The sequence below is a fragment of the Salvelinus alpinus genome, chromosome 21 (genome assembly GCF_045679555.1).
Source record: "Salvelinus alpinus chromosome 21, SLU_Salpinus.1, whole genome shotgun sequence".
Classification (NCBI taxonomy): Eukaryota; Metazoa; Chordata; class Actinopteri; order Salmoniformes; family Salmonidae; genus Salvelinus; species Salvelinus alpinus.
The window spans coordinates 36,239,611-36,259,692 of record NC_092106.1 but is presented as its reverse complement, the minus strand read 5'-3'; the positions used below and the strand labels follow the sequence as shown (position 1 = coordinate 36,259,692).

Sequence of the window (20,082 nt, the reverse complement as noted above, 5' to 3'; positions counted from 1 at the left end):
ATCCACAGGGCTGCCTAAACTACAACTCCACCACCTCTATTTTCCCTTTAAAACTCTCATTGACTGTGCGGTAGTGTCCTTTCTTCTCCTTGTTTAGCCGACATGCAGAATCCAAAGATATCCATGCAGATGCATAAACATAAAACAGATGTTGAAATTCAAATGGTTGTTCATACATTCTCTTCCACACACTCAAACCCATTCATATACACAGTGCAAGCAGGGAAATGGCTACCCTTCGAGGTACACACAGACTTCATCTTACCCCTCTCCCACTCCCGACCTGCTTTCCCTCGTAGGAACAGTCCACACGACTTGTAACAGCAAGTTTCAGCAAGAGCACTTGTAAATTGCAGAAATATGGCTTTTAAAACCGTAACAATCAAAATAAAAACGTTTAAATATTTTTCACCCTCCCCCCAAAATATTCTTTTTCTTTAATGTGTTTCTACATTTGTTTGGATTATTATTTTTTACAATTTATTATCCAGTAGTAAAAAAAAATGAAAAAAACATCTGCAGTGTATGGGAGGATTGATGTGTTGCTTGTCAGAGTGTGTGTGTTGGATAGGTGCAGCATGCGTTTGGCTGGTGGTGAGGTGGTATTTGCTGGCATAACCCAGGGATGGTGAAGTGTTGTCGATGTTTTGATGTACCCAGTGTAGTAGTAGTGTGGAGGGCAGACAGGTGGGGTCCTGCAGGCATGACCAAGGGCAGCCCTGTCCTGTTCCACCTGGTCCCGTCAGAATGAGAGACAGGGCCGCCAGTCTATCCACACAGGCCTGCTGAGGACAGTCATCACGTCATGCTCTAGGATCCATGTTTTCACCACTTCCTGGTGTGTGTGTCTTGTGCGAGTGTTCGTTTGAGAGTGTGTCAGTTTGTGTGCACGCGCGCGCCCATTTCCCCAGCAGTGCTAGTGTGTGTGAACATGTGTTAGCTTGCCTGCTCATGTGAGTGTGTGTGCACGCGTGTGTGCGAGAGGTCAGTCCCGTATGCTGGCGGAGTAAGAGAACTGAGGGAAGTGTGTGCGCTGGTCCTGGTCTTCTGCGTCTAAGCTGTGGTCTGGAGTAGACAGAACCAGGAGATTTAATACACAAACAAGGACTTTTTTTTTTTTTTTCACGATTAAATTTTTTTTTTTAACAGTGAGACAAACAAAGAGACAGACACACTCAACTCACACTTGTCCGGGGGCGTTACGGTGATGGTCTGTGCCGTGAACTCATCGTCAAAGTAGCGCGTGTCCGTCTCCGACGTCACCTGGGGCTTGAAGGGAGGCAAGAGCTTCCTCTCTACCACATCCTGCCAGTTGATGGTGGTGAAGAACATATGAGTCATCACGTCTTTGGCATCTTCTTGTCCACCTCCAAGCCTACACAATGATCAGTCATCATCAGCATCGTCACTATTTTCTTCACTCACATATATATAAATAAATAAATAAATATGAAAGACAGAAACACACACCTCTGCTTGGGGTCCTTTTTGAGCAGGCCAGCAAGCAGGGCCTTGGCTTCGGGGGCCAGGTTCTTGGGGAAGCGGATCTCCTCCATGAGAATGAGCTCAAACAACCGCTCGTGGTCCTGGTTGTAGAAGGGCAGTCGACCGCACATCATCTCATACATGACCACACCCAGACCCCACCAGTCCACCGCTCGGCCGTAGTCATTGTCCTCTAATACCTGGAGGGGGAGAGAGATACAACTGACAAAGAGAAATAGTAAATCCAATTCTATGGAAGCCCTGGCACGGTGTCTCTTTCTACATCTGTTGCAATATGAACAATGAACTATTTGCAGACCGGCTGTCTATTCCGGTTGATAATCATTTACTTTCCAATGGTAGAGTTATTAAGCATTCTTTGCTGGATAGATAATTATTGACTGGAAACCAATCCAAGATGAGAAACCAGCAAGGAATGCATCTGGAATTGTTAACTGGACACACTGCCATGTACTGTTCAAAGCATAACTAGAATGTATGATTTTGTTCATTATACTGTAGTTACCTCAGGTGCAAGGTATTCTGGAGTCCCACAAAAGGTCTTCATGGTAGCCCCGTCTGTGATTCCCTCTTTACACAGTCCAAAATCTGTGATCTTTATGTGTCCATCTTTATCCAGCATTAAGTTCTCCAGCTGGAAGAGAAAGACAGAGAGAATGAACAAAGAGTGACCACAGGAGAATCAGCAGCAGAAAACACCACCGCTGACATGACAGCTAACTGTAGAATGTACTACAGACTTACAGGCTTTTCACCAAGAGGCTGGTGCTCAAATCAAAATGTATTGTCGCATACACATATTTATATATGATGGGATGTATAGACGTTATGGACAGTATATGTAGTATATCTGAAGAATACGTAGGATAGAATAGTAACACACACACACAGCTATAGCTGAATAGAATGGACTTGACTAGAATACAGTATTTACATACGAAATGGGTTAAACAGTACGGAAACATTTCAAACAATAGGAAATATGGGCTGTTTTCCTTGACACAGATTAAGCCGTCTGTGGTAGGATTGAGCCTAGTCCTAGACTAATTCAGAGGCACTTTTAGTCCAAGACTGGGCTTCATCTGGGTCCAGGAAAACAGACCATATTTCCTATTGTGCGAAATATTAGTCTTGAGAATATACTTTCAATGTGAGGAGGTGCGTGTAAATGTATGGGTGAGTCAGGGAAACATCCGCCAGACTTCCAGTCCCATTTGGTAGACAGACAGGGAAGCGGCCATTACCTTAAGGTCTCTGTAGACAACGTCCTGTGAGTGGAGGTACTCCAGCGCAGACACAATCTCCGCACCGTAGAACCGTGCCCGGTCTTCTGTGAACACGCGGTCCCGCGACAAGTGAAAGAACAGCTCTCCTCCGTTTGCATATTCCATCACAAAGCATAGCCGGTCATGTGTTTGGAACGCGTATTTCAGTGTCTGTGTGGGAGGGGGTAGAGTCAGAATTAGTGACCACATTTGAATCAGGTGGCTGCTTGGTGAAATGTTGTAATCGGTGTTCAGTAAGGTCAGATGACGTCAGATAGGAACTCACCGTTAAGAAGGGATGCCTTGTATTCTGAAGGACTCTGCTTTCTGTTACCGTGTGTGCTACCTCATCCTTATGGAACACGTCACACAAAAACACACCATGAGGGACAGACATTCACCCAGCAGTGTACAGCTGGACTTGGACTTCTGAGCCACTCAAGAACCCACAATAGAACCAAGAAGTAACAGTCATCAAAAGCAGCATACTTCCAGGGGTATGGTGCAGAAATCTGGTCTCGTACAGAATGGAACACTTTTCCCTATATAGTGCACTACTACTTTTGACCAGCGCCCTATGGGTACCGGTCAAAAGTAGCGCCATATATAAGGAACCATTTGGACGCCTCTGTCTGAGCGACTGTCATTTCCTTTGATGCCAAATGGTTACCTTAGCGATGATGACTTCTTTCCTCAGGATCTTCATAGCGTAGTACATTCCTGTGGCCTTCTCCTTCACCAGGATCACCTTACCAAACGTTCCCTTCCCCAGCAGCTTCAGGTAGTCAAAGTCACTCATGGTCTGTGGGGGGGGGGGGACACAAACACCATGAGGGTTCAGATCTCAGGCTTCTTCAAGACAGTTTGGATGACAGGATTTATTTGACCATGACAATTCCAGAGTAAAAGTAATAAAGAGTTTACATAGACCTGCACAACGGTTTTAGATGAAGAACGGGCAGAGAATGGAGCAGAAAACGCACCAACACACACTATGGCCCAGGTCACATAGGGAGATGGTAAACCAGCTGTGATGAGGTACTTTTACTAAGGAGGAGATATTCAGAACTAGGATACAGAGTTTCCAATGGACAAAAGCAGCCACATCTAGAGAAGGGCTGTTGGACAAACAAAGAGCACTGACAGGTCTGCTAGGTTGGTAGGGGGACAGTGACAGGTCTGCTAGGTTGGTAGGGGGACAGTGAAAGGTCTGCTAGGTGGACAGGAGGACAGGTCTGCTAGGTGGACAGGAGGACAGGTCTGCTAGGTTGGTAGGGGGACAGTGACAGGTCTGCTAGGTGGACAGGAGGACAGGTCTGCTAGGTGGACAGGAGGACAGGTCTGCTAGGTGGACAGGAGGACAGGTCTGCTAGGTGGACAGGACAGGTCTGCTAGGTGGACAGGAGGACAGGTCTGCTAGGTGGACAGGAGGACAGGTCTGCTAGGTGGACAGGTCTGCTAGGTGGACTGGAGGACAGGGATAGGTCTGCTAGGTTGCTAGGGGGACAGAAGGACAGGGATAGGTCTGCTAGGTTGGTAGGGGGACAGTGACAGGTCTGCTAGGTGGACAGGAGGACAGGTCTGCTAGGGGGACAGGAGGACAGGTCTGCTAGGTGGACAGGAGGACAGGTCTGCTAGGTGGACAGGTCTGCTAGGTGGACAGGAGGACAGGTCTGCTAGGTGGACAGGTCTGCTAGGTGGACAGGAGGACAGGTCTGCTAGGGGGACTGGAGGACAGGGATAGGTCTGCTAGGGGGAGTGACAGGTCTGCTAGGTGGACAGGAGGACAGGTCTGCTAGGGGGACAGGAGGACAGGGATAGGTCTGCTAGGTTGCTAGGGGGACAGTGACAGGTCTGCTAGGTGGACAGGAGGACAGGTCTGCTAGGGGGACAGGAGGACAGGGATAGGTCTGCTAGGTTGCTAGGGGGACAGTGACAGGTCTGCTAGGTGGACAGGAGGACAGGTCTGCTAGGGGGACAGGAGGACAGGGATAGGTCTGCTAGGTTGCTAGGGGGACAGTGACAGGTCTGCTAGGTTGTCAGGGGGACAGGAGGACAGTGACAAGTCTGCTAGGTTGGTAGGGGGACAGGAGGACAGTGACAAGTCTGCTAGGTTGTCAGGGGGACAGTGACAGGTCTGCTAGGTTGTCAGGGGGACAGGAGGACAGTGACAGGTCTGCTAGGTTGTCAGGGGGACAGTGACAGGTCTGCTAGGTTGGCAGGGGGACAGTGACAGGTCTGCTAGGTTGGCAGGGGGACAGTGACAGGTCTGCTAGGTTGTCAGGGGGACAGTGACAGGTCTGCTAGGTTGTCAGGGGGACAGTGACAGGTCTGCTAGGTTGTCAGGGGGACAGTGACAGGTCTGCTAGGTTGTCAGGGGGACAGTGACAGGTCTGCTAGGTTGTCAGGGGGACAGGAGGACAGTGACAGGTCTGCTAGGTTGTCAGGAGGACAGTGACAGGTCTGCTAGGTTGCTAGGGGGACAGGAGGACAGTGACAGGTCTGCTAGGTTGCTAGGGGGACAGGAGGACAGTGACAGGTCTGCTAGGTTGTCAGGGGGACAGGAGGACAGTGACAGGTCTGCTAGGTTGTCAGGGGGACAGGAGGACAGTGACAGGTCTGCTAGGTTGTCAGGGGGACAGTGACAGGTCTGCTAGGTTGTCAGGGGGACAGTGACAGGTCTGCTAGGTTGGCAGGGGGACAGGAGGACAGTGACAGGTCTGCTAGGTTGGCAGGGGGACAGGAGGACAGTGACAGGTCTGCTAGGTTGTCAGGGGGACAGTGACAGGTCTGCTAGGTTGTCAGGGGGACAGGAGGACAGTGACAGGTCTGCTAGGTTGGCAGGGGGACAGGAGGACAGTGACAGGTCTGCTAGGTTGTCAGGGGGACAGTGACAGGTCTGCTAGGTTGGCAGGGGGACAGGAGGACAGTGACAGGTCTGCTAGGTTGTCAGGGGGACAGTGACAGGTCTGCTAGGTTGTCAGGGGGACAGGAGGACAGTGACAGGTCTGCTAGGTTGGCAGGGGGACAGGAGGACAGTGACAGGTCTGCTAGGTTGGCAGGGGGACAGGTCTGCTAGGTTGGCAGGGGGACAGTGACAGGTCTGCTAGGTTGGCAGGGGGACAGTGACAGGTCTGCTAGGTTGTCAGGGGGACAGTGACAGGTCTGCTAGGTTGTCAGGGGGACAGTGACAGGTCTGCTAGGTTGTCAGGGGGACAGTGACAGGTCTGCTAGGTTGTCAGGGGGACAGGAGGACAGTGACAGGTCTGCTAGGTTGGCAGGGGGACAGGAGGACAGTGACAGGTCTGCTAGGTTGTCAGGGGGACAGTGACAGGTCTGCTAGGTTGTCAGGGGGACAGTGACAGGTCTGCTAGGTTGTCAGGGGGACAGTGACAGGTCTGCTAGGTTGTCAGGGGGACAGTGACAGGTCTGCTAGGTTGTCAGGTGGACAGTGACACGTCTGCTAGGTTGTCAGGGGGACAGTGACAGGTCTGCTAGGTTGGCAGGGGGACAGGAGGACAGTGACAGGTCTGCTAGGTTGTCAGGGGGACACTGACCACTTTGTTACGGGACTTGGACATGGCCACCTCCATCTCCTCCATGCTGCTGCAGTCGCTGGGGGAGCCAAACGTGATGTCCATGGGCGCCTCTTCCTCTCGCGTCTTCAGGCCGTTGGCCACCGCTTGGATCGCTCTCATCCATTCCTCCCTGGAAGGAGAAAGGAGGTTAAATGTAGATCACTTCAAGCCCAAAAGACATGAATGTACATTGACTGAGTGTGTGTGTGTGTGTGTGTGTGTGTGGGGGGAGATACGGTGGGGATGAGGGTGATTAACTAGTGAGGTCAATTGAGGTCACTAATGGGGTCAATTGCAGACCTCTAATCCTGAAAGTTGGTTTAGTAAAAAATAATACAACTTGGAGAAGGAGGGCATTGCCCAGTTTACAGAGAAACAAACACCCATTCAACTCTTCCATGTTGTCCCTGCCACTGGACCTTTCCGTTCTCACCTTTCCTCGTTACTCTCCACGTGGAAGGTGCGCTCTATGACTGTGGTCCACTGTAGGCAGCGGATGACAAACGTGTTGGGCCTGGGCCGTTCTGTCTTCATCAGCTGGCACTCTGCAGACAGGGAGTAATAGAGAGGTTAGAGTGTGCTACTGTAGACACTGGGTGAATCTCAACAGTCTTCCCTCGATTCCTCTCCTCCAGTCTTCTCTACAAACCTCCTCAAAACGTCACCTTATGATGTGAGGAAAGGATTCCAGGAGAGGAAACACAAGGAATAATAAAAAATGTAACAAAATTTAAAAAACTTTGAGCCAATCTGTGTGAACACCATCAAGCAACTCTCATCCTCATCCAAGTACCACCAGGCTCTAGAAGTTGGCCCAAAAATGACAGAGACCAACCTGCCACAGAGAAGTTGTTGAGGGGTGGGAGGCTGTGGTCGGACGACATCTCTGGTTTCTCCTTGTAGCCGATGAAGGAGCCATCACTCTTCAGGATAAAGTACCGCGGCCTCCATGTCTTAATGTACTCTCCTGCAGGGAGCGGTAGTTAGAGAGGAGGGGAGAGCGGTAGTTAGAGAGGGGAGGGAGAGCGGGAGTTAGAGAGGGGAGGGAGAGCGGGAGTTAGAGAGGGGAGGGAGAGCGGGAGTTAGAGAGGGGAGGGAGAGCGGGAGTTAGAGAGGGGAGGGAGAGCGGGAGTTAGAGAGGGGAGGGAGAGCGGGAGTTAGAGGGGCACATGAGCCATACATATTAGGGTTTATGTTTAACTAATTCTGAGTAAAGTGGACACAGTGTCCTAGAAACAGAGTAACAGACACAGTGAAACAGCAACTAGTGAAGCTCAGCTCACCCCTCTTATGGAGCCAGCCCTCTCTGACCACAATGATGTCGTTCATGCTGGGGCAGAGGACAGAGGGTTGCTGGGTGTCAGGGTGGGGTCACAGGGGGAAAAGCGGGGGAAGGGGAGCTGTGACTGTTGGCGAAGGGCGTCAGATGTGTCTCTGACAAAAACGTCTCAATACCTGGGGGACCGAAAGACCACAAAAGATATTAGCCACAATTGAAAGAGGATACATTTTCATTGATTATTATTAAAAATGAAACTGAGTACTAATGATCATGAAAACACGTCACTGTGTTGGCTTATGACAATGGAAAATAATTGCCCGCATGACGATTACATAAATGTCACTTTCCAAGATGTGTGTGTAATGTAAGCTGGAAATAAGAGGCACTGTCAGATAGGAAAAACACTGTTGCACGGCAGGGGGCGTGGCAATGAGCGCGGTTGGTCGTCGGGGAGGCTACATTTTAGAGAACATTATAGAGGCCCCCCATCTTGGCGCAGCAGAAGCCAATTTCCTGCTATTGTACAAATTTCTCCATTGAGCTGAGAGAATATTTTGCAGTTTTAAAGCTAGTTTCCTGCAATTCTATAGATTTTGCCCGGTGTTCTTTTGCTCAAACATAAAATTAATACTTCTAAATTCATTGTTTTTGGAATTTTCTATTCTCCCTGTCTAGCTTCTATTTTGTTAGTTCTTAAAGATTATATAAAAAAGATATGTATATAGATCCATTATCTTTTCTACATAGTTAACATGTTTTTCCATCTCGAAAAGTAATAATAAAGAATAACCTCAGACTTAGGCGACATGAAAAAAAAAAAAAAAAAAAAGTAGGATTACAATGGCAGAAGGCTACTTTGTGATGATCACCTGTACAATGGTAGAGTAAGGGATAGTACATTAGTCTTAATCTAATTAAATCAATTTTAAACACACAATAGCAAAAACAGGGTTTAGACAAATCACATTTACAGTTGGAAGTTTACGTACACCTTAGTTTACGCACACATTTAAACTCAGTTTCACAAAATCCCTGACAATTAATCCTAGTAAAAATGCCATGTTTTATGTCAGTTAGGATCACCACTTTATTTTAAGAATGTGAAATGTCAGAATAATAGCAGAGAGAAGGATTTATTTCAGCTTTTATTTCATTACATTCCCAGTGGGTCAGAAGTTTACATACACTCAATTAGTATTTGGTAGCATTGCCTTTACATTTAAACTTGTTTCAAACATTTCAGGTAGCCTTCCACAAGCTTCCCACAATAAGTTGGGTGAATTTTGGCCCATTCCTCCTGACAGAGCTGGTGTAACTGAGTCAGGTTTGTAGGCCTCCTTGCTCACACACGCTTTTTCAGTTCTGCCCACACATTTTCTATGGGATTGAGGTCAGAGCTTTGTGATGGCCACTCCAATACCGTGACTTTGTTGTCCTTAAGCCATTTTGCCACAACTTTGGAAGTCTGCTTGGGGTCATTGTCCATTTGCGACCAAGCTTTAACTTCCTGACTGATGTCTTGAGATGTTGCTTCAATATATCCACATCATTTCCCTGCCTCATGATGCCATCTATTTTGTGAAGTGCACCAGTCCCTCCTGCAGCAAAGCACCCCCACAATATGATGCTGGCACCCCGGGCTTCACGGTTGGGATAGTGTTCTTCGGCTTGCAAGCTTCCCCCTTTTCCTCCAAACGTAACGATGGTCATTATGGCCAAACAGTTCTATTTTTGTTTCATCAGACCAAAGGACATTTCTCCAAAAAGTACAATCTTTGACCCCATGTGCAGTTGCAAACCGTAGTCTGGCTTTTTTATGGGGTTTTTGGAGCAGTGGCTTCTTCCTTGCTGAGCTGGTTTCCTCCAGCATCTTCACAAGGTCCTTTGCTGTTGTTCTGGGATTGATTTGCACTTTTCGCACCAAAGTACGTTCATCTCTAGGAGACTTCCTGAGCGGTATGACGGCTGCGTGGTCCCATGGTGTTTATACTTGCGTACTATTGTTTGTACAGATGAACGTGGTACCTTCAGGCGTTTGGAAATTGCTCCCAAGGATGAACCAGACTTGTGGAGGTCTACAATTTAATTTCTACGGTCTTGGCTGATTTCTTTTGATTTTCCCTTGATGTCAAGCAAAGAGGCACTGAGTTTGAAGGTAGGCCTTGAAGTACATCCACAGGTACATCTCCAATTGACTCAAATGTCATCAATTAGCCTATCAGAAGCTTCTAAAGCCATGACATAATTTACTGTAATTTTCCAAGCGGTTTAAAGGCAGTCAACTTAGTGTATGTAAACTTCTGACCCGCTGGAATTGTGACACAGTGAATTATAAGAAAAATAGTCTGTCTGTAAACAATTGCTGGAAAAATGACTTGTGTCGTGCACTGTATATAATTAATGTTTATGAATTAGTAAATGATCTATCCTTGGCAGCCAATGTGCATATCTAGCCTAGTGCATATCTAGCACCCAATTGGCTTCCTAGGCTACATATTATCATCATATATAGCTATTTCTGTAAATAACCAATATTTAGTTACACCCCTGTTTCTGCATGACCATTTTGTTCCTCTCAAAACATCTTAAGTAGTCTGATGGTGCCCAGAATATATTGTTTGCAACTTATTCGGCTTTCCACTTCTGGGGGTACTTGAGAAGACTCATGAGACCATAGGCCTACTGGTAAAATATACACAAGGGGGTACTTCAGTGGTACTCTGAACAGAGAAAAATTTATTTGGTGTTACATTAACTGAAAAGGTTGGGAAACCATTGCTCTACAGGACAGCAAGGATATTTAAAGTAATTTTTTGTAGAATTCATACCATCTTATGGTTAAAATCACTTGTTTTCATAATTCAGCTGCTTGGCTCAGGATCATTTTAAAACTGCGGTACAATTGCTCAAACCCTGGCAGTCGTGACAACCTCACGTGCCTAGCAAGAGACAACAATAGTCATGTTACTCATGTAAATGTTATCCAACATATAGACGTTAACTTCTTAAAGCATTGTTTGTTAAGGGCTTGTAAGTAAGCATTTCACTGTAAGGTCTACCTACACCTGTTGTATTCGGCACATGTGACAAATACAATTTTATTTGATCCCGGTGGTCACTCTAGAGCTCCAGAGTTCCTCTGTGTAGATGGGGGAAACTTCCAGAAGGACATTCATCTCTGCAGCACCAATCGGGCCTTTATGGTAGAGTGACCAGACGGAAGCCACTCCTTAGTAAATGACATGACAGCCCGCTTTGAGCGTGCCAAAAGGCACCTAAGGACTCTTAGACCATGAGAAACAAGATTCTCTGGTCTGATGAAACCAACATTGAACTCTTTGGCCTGAATGCCAAGCACCACGTCTGGAGGAAACCTGGCACCACCCCTACGGTGAAGCGTGGTGGCAGCATCATGCTGTGGATATGTTTTCCAGCGGCAGGGACTGGGAGGCTAGTCAGGATCGAGTGAAAGCTGAATGAAGCAAAGTTCAGAGAGATCCTTGATGAAAACCTGCTCCAGAGCGCTCAGGACCTCAGACTGGGAGCGAAGGTTCACCTTCCAACAGGACAACGACCCTAAGCACACAACCAAGACAACACAGGAGTGGCTTCGGGACAAGTTTCTGAATGCCCTTGAGTGGCCCAGCTGGAGCCCAGACTTGAACCCGATCGAACATCTCTGGAGAGACCTGAAAATAGCTGTGCAGCGACACTCCCCATCCAACCTGACAGAGCTTGAGAGGATCTGCAAAGAAGAAATGGGAAGAACTCCCCAATACAGGTGTGCCAAGCTTGTAGTGTCATACCCAAGAAGACTCAAGGCTGTAAATCGTTACCTAAGGTGCTTCAATAAAGTACTGAGTAAAGGCTCTGAATACTTTTATCTACAGTTGAAGTCGGATGTTTACATACACTTATTAAAACTTGTTTTTCAACCACTCCACAAATTTCTTGTTAATAAACTATAATTTTAGCAAGTTGGTTAGGACATGTGCATGACACAAGGAATTTTCCCAACTTTTGATTAGCTGTTTAGGAGCCTTATGGCTTTGGGGGTAGAAGCTGCCTTTTGGACCTAGACTTGGTGCTCCGGGTTCTTGGTCGACTCCCTGGCCAAGGCCCTTCTCCCCCGATTGCTCAGTTCTAGGAGGAGTCTTGGTGGTTCCAAACTTCTTCCATTTAAGAACGATGGAGGCCACTGTGTTCTTGGGGACCTTTAATGCTGCAGAACTTTCTTGGTACCCTTTCCCAGATCTGCGCCTCGACACAATCCTGTCTTGGAGCTCTACGGAAAATTCCCTCGACCACATGGCTTGGTTTTTGCTCTGACATGCACTGTCAACTGTGGTGTGTACCTTTCATAATCATGTCGAATCGATTGCATTTACCACAGGTGGAAACAGGATGCACCGGAGCTCAAATTCGAGTCTCATAGCCACGGGTCTGAATAATTAATATATTTTTTCACCCCTTTTTCATGATATCCAATTGGTAGTTACAGTCTTGTCCCATCGCTGCAACTCCCGTACGGACTCGGGAGAGCTGAAGGTCGAGAACCGTGCGTCCTCTGAAACATGACCCCGCCAAGCCGCACTGCTTCTTGACACAACTCATGCTTAACCCAGAACCCAGGCACACCAATGTGTCAGAGGAAACACTGTACACCTGGCGACCATGTCAGCGTGCATTGCGCCCGGCCCGCCACAGGAGTTGCTAGAGCGAGATGAGAAAAGGACAAACCGATAGGCCAAACCCTCCTTTAACCCGGACAACGCAGGGCCAATTGTACGCCGCCACATGGGTCTCACGGTCGAGACAGGCTGCGACACAGCCTGGGATCGAATCAGGATCTGTAGTTGCTGTGCTGCGTTGCTGTGCTTTAGAACGCTGCGCCACTCGGGATGCTAGGGTATGAATACTTATGTACATAATGAATCTGTTTTAAATGTGTTCCTAAATTTTCTAAAATAAAAAATCTTTTCGCTTTGTCATTATGGGGTAGTGTGTGTAGATGAGGGGAAAAAAGTATGTAATCGATTTTATAATAAGGCTGTAACGTAACAAAATGTGGAAAAAGGTTTCAATACTTCCCGAATGCACTGTAAATGTGTTTGTAACATATTCAGTGGCCATTTTTAAAAGTAGTCCTTGTGCATAGTTCTATTGTTTGTTAAAACCTCTTAAGGATCGGACCGTTTTTTCCCATTTCTGCCTAAAATGACCAAATCTAACTGCCTGTAGCTCAGGACCTGAAGCAAGGATATGCATATTCTTGATACCTTTTAAAAGGAAACACTTTGAAGTTTGTGGAAATGTGAAATTAATGTAGGATAATTTAATATTACATCTGGTAAAAGGTAATACAAAGAAAATAAACATGAGTTTAATTTTTGTGCCATCTTTGAAATACAAGAGAAAGGCCATAATGTATTATTCCAGTCCAGGTGCAATTTAGATTATGGCCACTAGATGGCATCAGTGTATGTGCAACGTTTTAGACTGATCCAATGAACAATTATATATCTGTTCAAAATGTCATAACATATGCTCTAACTGTTCCAAAATGTTTTGGATGGGAAGCATGCGGACGCCTTTACAGGCATGCAGGTGTAAAATGAGGAGAGCAAAGAAATTGGACCAGCAAGGCTGACATGTTTTTTATTAAACCATCAAGTCTCTGTGTTGACTGACTCCTCTTTCTGATTCTGGCCCGTGTGTATGTGAATCCTCAGCACCAGAAAGTGTTGGGTCTGTGTCTGTTCTGCAGCCAGCTCTGTTCAGTTAGAGCCCAGCGGCCACCTGTCTCAGCTTGCCCTGGCACAGGCTGGCCGTACTCCCAGTTACCATGGGCACCGTACTGGACTACCAAATAATCCCCACCTTGTGATGCACTGCCCACCGGCTGTTACACAACTAGGCTACACAATCAAATAACTGCCAACTACCTTTCAACTCCCCACCCCCTGCTGCTGCTTCCTTCTCATTTACACAACTCATACACACGTGAAGTCCTCTAGAGCAGATTCCCAAAATGTTTCACTCGTGCTGCCATTCCAGCATTGGGGAACATCCTGCCCCCCCCCCCGCGCACGCTCCAAGTCTTTTTCTATGCGCAGAAGCACTGCTGATGACAAACTATTCACATCCCTCTTGTTGGTGGAGAAATTCTGTGGGTTTAAAGCAAATTTCTTGCAAATCTATATACACTGCTCTAAAAAATAAAGGGAACACTTAAACAACACAATGTAACTCCAAGTCAATCACACTTCTGTGAAATCAAACTGTCCACTTAGGAAGCAACACTGATTGACAATAAATTTCACATGCTGTTGTGCAAATGGAATAGACAAAAGGTGGAAATTATAGGCAATTAGCAAGACACCCCCAATAAAGGAGTGGTTCTGCAGGTGGTGACCACAGACCACTTCTCAGTTCCTATGCTTCCTGGCTGATGTTTTGGTGACTTTTGAATGCTGGCGGTGCTCTCACTCTAGTGGTAGCATGAGACGGAGTCTACAACCCACACAAGTGGCTCAGGTAGTGCAGCTCATCCAGGATGGCACATCAATGCGAGCTGTGGCAAGAAGGTTTGCTGTGTCTGTCAGCTTAGTGTCCAGAGCATGGAGGCGCTACCAGGAGACAGGCCAGTACATCAGGAGACGTGGAGGAGGCCGTAGGAGGGCAACAACCCAGCAGCAGGACCGCTACCTCCGCCTTTGTGCAAGGAGGAGCAGGTGGAGCACTGCAAAATGATCTCCAGCAGGCCACAAATGTGCATGTGTCTGCTCAAACGGTCAGAAACAGACTCCATGAGGGTGGTATGAGGGCCCGACGTCCACAGGTGGGGGTTGTGCTTACAGCCCAACACCGTGCAGGACGTTTGGCATTTGCCAGAGAACACCAAGATTGGCAAATTCGCCACTGGCGCCCTGTGCTCTTCACAGATGAAAGCAGGTTCACACTGAGCACATGAGACAGACGTGACAGAGTCTGGAGACGCCGTGGAGAACGTTCTGCTGCCTTCAACATCCTCCAGCATGACCGGTTTGGCGGTGGGTCAGTCATGGTGTGGGGTGGCATTTCTTTGGGGGGCCGCACAGCCCTCCATGTGCTCGCCAGAGGTAGCCTGACTGCCATTAGGTACCGAGATGAGATCCTCAGACCCCTTGTGAGACCATATGCTGGTGCGGTTGGCCCTGGGTTCCTCCTAATGCAAGACAATGCTAGACCTCATGTGGCTGGAGTGTGTCAGCAGTTCCTGCAAGAGGAAGGCATTGATGCTATGGACTGGCAGCTTTCCGTTCCCCAGACCTGAATCCAATTGAGCACATCTGGGACATCATGTCTCGCTCCATCCACCAACGCCACGTTGCACCACAGACTGTCCAGGAGTTGGCGGATGCTTTAGTCCAGGTCTGGGAGGAGATCCCTCAGGAGACCATCCGCCACCTCATCAGGAGCATGCCCAGGCGTTGTAGGGAGGTCATACAGGCACGTGGAGGCCACACACACTACTGAGCCTCATTTTGACTTGTTTTAAGGACATTACATCAAAGTTGGATCAGCCTGTAGTGTGGTTTTCCACTTTAATTTTGAGTGTGACTCCAAATCCAGACCTCCATGGGTTGATAAATTTGACTTCCATTGATCATTTTTGTGTGATTTTGTTGTCAGCACATTCAACTATGTAAAGAAAAAAGTATTTAATAAGAATATTTCATTCATTCAGATCTAGGATGTGTTATTTTAGTGTTCCCTTTATTTGTTTGAGCAGTGTATTTTGCCATGTGTATTCATGTGATATTTGAGTGACTAAAACAATATATATGGGCTAGAAAACATGACCAGAAGAACTGACGATGCAATACCCAAGGTGCATTCTACAATTACAACTTTAAAGAGTAAGTTGAGTTCCTGCCGACCCCTCAGTTTGGGAACCACTGCTCTAGAGGAACAAGACAAACATAATTAGTGCTACCATCATGGTAGTAACATGACCTTATTGGGTGAAACCTTTTGCAGCTAGCTTGAGCTGTTGCCTCTTTTCGGTTTGTTTACCCATTACGCTGACTTCCAACTGACATTTCAAAAGAGAATGGCATGATGCAAGTCATAATGACAGATGGAGGTAGGCTACAGTACTGGTACTCTGGTGTTGCCAGGTAAAGAGATGAGCTCTCTGCTGGTATGTCACTAGCGATTTGTTTTGTTCCAAGGGATGGGCAACATGCCTGAACACTGCAGTGTCAAATCTCAGATTAGACTTACAAAGCACAATCCAAACTGCAGCTCATCATGGCAACTGGTCTCTTGGCCAATAGATTGACATGTGAGTTTCAAAGAATCACATGTGAAGTTGTTCCGCTTTAGAGGATGAGCTTTTCCCTGCATCAACTAATAGGTCAGACGTCTGTTGGGATCCAAAACATTCTGCTTCCTATCTCCAAGATGGCAGAAATAGCATAACATTATATATTTTAGTCATTTATTTGACACGCTGATTCAGAGCTACTTAGAGGAGCAATTACGGTTAAGTGCCTTGCTCAAGGGCACATCGACAGATTTTCCACCTAGTCAGCTCGGGAACCTTTGGTTACCGGCCCAAAGTTCTTAAAAAGGAAAACTCCACCCAAAAACTATTAGTCCATTATTGATATAGCCCCAAAATGTTTTGCATGTCAGCAATCAAGTTTAAGACATTTAACTTTCAAAATAGAGACTAATGAAACAAATACCGAAAGACCATTTTTGGGTGAAATTTTTCTTTAACCGTTAGGCTACCTGCCTCCCCACAGGGGAACCAGCATTATCAATTCCTAGAAACACAATGGACAACATGTTCTGCTACAGGATAGGCTACATAGATCTAACCATATTCTATTGGGAGAGGAGTAGTCAAATGTTTAATGATTATTTGTTAACACAATAAAATGATAAACAGTGGGAGGGGCCTGACATTACACAGAAGTGACTGGTGTCTGTTTGAACTGTACTGTTTGCAGAGATAAAATCCAATGGATCCCTTGCACTTAGTCAATTCCAAATCTATTATTAAAATAATCAAGTGTAAATCTGTGGGCTATTTATGATTTTGATGAGAACTGGGTACCAATAAGACACTTGAATTGATACAAATTCAAACAGCACCAATAACAGCATCAACTAGGTGGGTAGGTTGCTACTTTCAAAAGAAAAACTAGCATGTGGGTGATATGACTTAGCTAAATAACATTACTGCATGAAACATATGAGGCTACTTCAACTGAAGCGGGCAAGCCTTAAAAGACCGGGCCTTTTCAGAGTAACGTTACGTCGAACGGTGACCATGAATCGATATTAGCCGACTCAACTCATCATAAATCGTGGAGTTTAGTTTAATCGGCTAGGTCGCCATCTACACCTGCCCCTTGTAAAAATGTTGTTGACAGATAAAATGACACCAATGCATGGAGGTATGGGTGAATGAACAACAATGGATAATGGTTAGTTAACACACTCTGAACTAAATTTGCCTCTGCAGGACCTGCTGTGAACAATGGCCGGTTAGCTAGCCATCTGGCTATCTCTACCTAGCTACCAATGACTGATGTTTACAAAAGGAAGTTACAATTAGCCATCCTGTATGGCCTACTGAAATGAAGAGCTAACTAGTGTAGCTAGCTAACATTAACTAAGCAACGTTAGCAAGACAAAACGTTAACCTTAGTAGATAGCTAGTTACTTACTAAACATGCTTAGATAAAGCCACATATTTGATAAAGCCAAAGATGCCGGTAACCTGTGAAAGTTAGCCAACTACCTGACCAATTTGTTCACATTAACGTTCTCAACCAAACAAACAAACTGCTATTTACCAACAAAGACATGGCTTGATTAGTCATTTTCAGCAGCTCTGTTGGTGGTCCAACATGGACTGAGAGACAAGACAAGGAGGGCCTTTAGGATCTGGCAAAAAAATACTTGAAATCAGTTATAGAACCCGTAGCCCTTTATGGTTGTGACGTCTGGGGTCCGCTCACCAACCAAGAATTCACAAAATTCCATCTTCCTTATACAACGTAAAACACAAAATAAAGCATGTAGAGCAGAATTATGCTGATAACCGTTAATTATCAAAATCCAGAAAAGTGACGTTAAATTCTACAACCACCTGAAGAAAAGATTCCCTAACCTTCCATAACAAAGTCAACACCTAGAGAGAGATTAACCTAGATAAGAGTCCCCTAAGCAAGCTGGTCCTGGGGCTCTGATCAAAAACAGATCTCACAGAGCCTCAGGACAGCAACACATTTAGACCCAACCAAATCATGAGAAAACAAAAGATAATTACTTGACACATTGGAAAGAATTAACAAAAAAACAGAGCAAACTAGAATGCTATTATGCCCTAAACAGAGTACACAGAGGCAGAATAACTGACCACGTGACTGACCCAAAAGTAATCAAAGCTTTGACTATGTACAGACTCGGTGAGCATAGCCTTGCTATTGAGAGGCCACCCTAGGCAGACCTGGCTCTCAAGAGAAAACAGGCTGTGCACACTGCCCACAAAATGAGGCAGAAACTGAGCTGGATTTTCTAACCTCCTGCCAAATGTATGACCATATTAGAGACACACATTTCCCTCAGATTACAAAGACCCACAAAGAAATCGAAAACATATTCAATTTTGCTCCCATATATATCGGGTGAAATGCCACATTGTGCCATCACCGCAGAAAGATTTGTGACCTGTTGGCACAAGAAACGGTCAACCAGTGAAGAACAAACACCATTGTAAATACAACCCATATTTATGTTTATTTATTTTCCCTTTTGCACATCATTATGACACTGTACATATCCACATGACATTTAACATGTCTTTATTCCGTTGAAACTTTTGTGAATGTAATGTTTACTGTACATTTTGTATGGATTATTTGACCTATTTCTTATCTATTTCACTTCCTTTGGCAATGTAAACATGTTTCCCATGCAAATAAAGCCATTTGAATTGAATAGTTAATTAACGGTTTACTGCCTATAGTTTTCGGTTGTTAGCAGCTAGCTGGCTGACATTCGCTAGTTAGTTCGTAACATCTAGTTATCATTCATTCGAGTTCTGCGTCGACTGACGATGAGCTCCTTACCTTGAATTCTTTAGATAATTTAGCCAAAGAGACCCTCTCCCCGAAATAATAGCAAACTGGATAACGCTCTCACGAAGTAGCAAATCCTCTGCAGATTCTCCAAGGTGGTGTATTGATCCGTCAGTGATCACACATCCTCCAAAAAATAACCAACGAATGCCAGCTGAGCTTGTTTTTCTACCCACAACGGCGGCGTGTTATTGCAGGTTAGTTAGCTAACTTAGCATAACGTTAGCTAGCAAGATAGTAAAACGGTGGTCGGGTGAACTCGCGAATTGTACGTTAGTTGTTACCAGTCAACTTTTAAAGAATTACAAATCGTTATGATTTGGAATTACAGTCTATATGTATTTTTTTCCGGCATTATTGTTCTCCCTTTTACGTTATAACAATCTTTGCTTTTACCTTCAGTCCCCTGTTATTGCTGGTGCTTCAATTATAATCAGCAGGCCCCGTCCAAACCAGAACAGCAACCCTCCACACGCGCACAAACAGGATATGACGTTTTGAGAGGCCACCCTACGTGAAACAACTGGGAACTCGGAAAGAAACACAAACTATTTGTTTGCACTTGAAAAGAGAAACTACAAAATAAAATCTGTAATGGCACTCAAAATTAATGATGTATATGGGGCGGCAGGTAGTCTAGTGGTTAGAGCGTTGGACTAATAACCGAGAAGTTGCAAGATCGAATCCCTGAGCTGACAAGGTAAAAATCTGACGAACAAGGAAGGAACACTAGGCCGTCATTGAAAATAAGAATTTGTTCATAACTGACTTGCCTAGTCAAATAAAGGTAAAATAATGAAAAGATCCCATTATAATATCTGATATTATCAACATTTGTCAAGTCCTTTTATGAAAACCTTTACAACTCACAATTTCAGGAAGATGGCTGTGAAAGCTACATTTTCCACATTCAGAATTATGTTCCTGTAATTGAAGATTAGTTCCACTGTTTGCGATTCACCTGTGTCAATCGAAGAAATTAGATGAGGCTCTGAATTCAATGAAAAAAGGGAAATAACTTGGCCTTGATGGCCTGTCAGATGAATTCTATAGGCAGTTTTGAGAGATACTAGAATACCCTATTTTTAATATGTTTCAAGGTTTCATTGAAAATTGTAAAATGGTCTCCACTATGAAAAAGGGCCTTATTTCACTGATTCCGAAGCCTGATAAATACCCTTCTTTCATTGACAATTGGAAACCAATTACTTTATTAAATATTGATTACAAATTGATTGCTCTGGTTTATGACAAAGCTCCACCATTCGTTTAGTGTTCAGATGCAATTGACTCAGATGCTGTCATTTTAG

The 20,082-nt window shown here is 45.5% G+C and overlaps 1 protein-coding gene across 2 annotated transcripts; it reads right to left on the bottom strand.

Moving 5' to 3' along the window:
• Positions 1 to 427: 427 nt before the first annotated feature.
• Positions 428 to 19,296, bottom strand: LOC139548289 (RAC-beta serine/threonine-protein kinase-like). 2 transcript variants are annotated; one of them, XM_071357875.1, is made up of 12 exons: positions 19,169 to 19,296; positions 7,633 to 7,804; positions 7,185 to 7,316; positions 6,783 to 6,894; positions 6,329 to 6,479; positions 3,442 to 3,573; positions 3,058 to 3,123; positions 2,751 to 2,942; positions 2,012 to 2,140; positions 1,471 to 1,685; positions 1,185 to 1,375; positions 428 to 1,065 (listed from the first exon to the last, which is right to left on the bottom strand). In XM_071357875.1, the coding sequence occupies exons 2-12, from the start codon at positions 7,676 to 7,678 to the stop codon at positions 986 to 988; spliced, it is 1,446 nt and encodes a 481-aa protein (XP_071213976.1). In that variant the 5' UTR covers positions 7,679 to 7,804; positions 19,169 to 19,296; the 3' UTR covers positions 428 to 985. The 2 variants fall into 2 exon arrangements, with proteins under 2 accessions (XP_071213976.1, XP_071213977.1); XM_071357876.1 differs by having other exon boundaries at positions 18,764 to 19,179.
• Positions 19,297 to 20,082: the final 786 nt, after the last annotated feature.

Excerpts from the sequence above, each read along its gene's own strand:
- LOC139548289 (XM_071357875.1), bottom strand. The coding sequence starts at position 7,678 with ATGAACGACATCATTGTGGTCAGAGAGGGCTGGCTCCATAAGAGGG. Across the intron at positions 7,317-7,632 it reads GGGCTGGCTCCATAAGAGGG|GAGAGTACATTAAGACATGG; the intron begins GTGAGCTGAGCT and ends CGCTCCCTGCAG. Across the intron at positions 3,574-6,328 it reads CCAAGTCCCGTAACAAAGTG|ACCATGAGTGACTTTGACTA; the intron begins GTCAGTGTCCCC and ends CCCCCCCCACAG.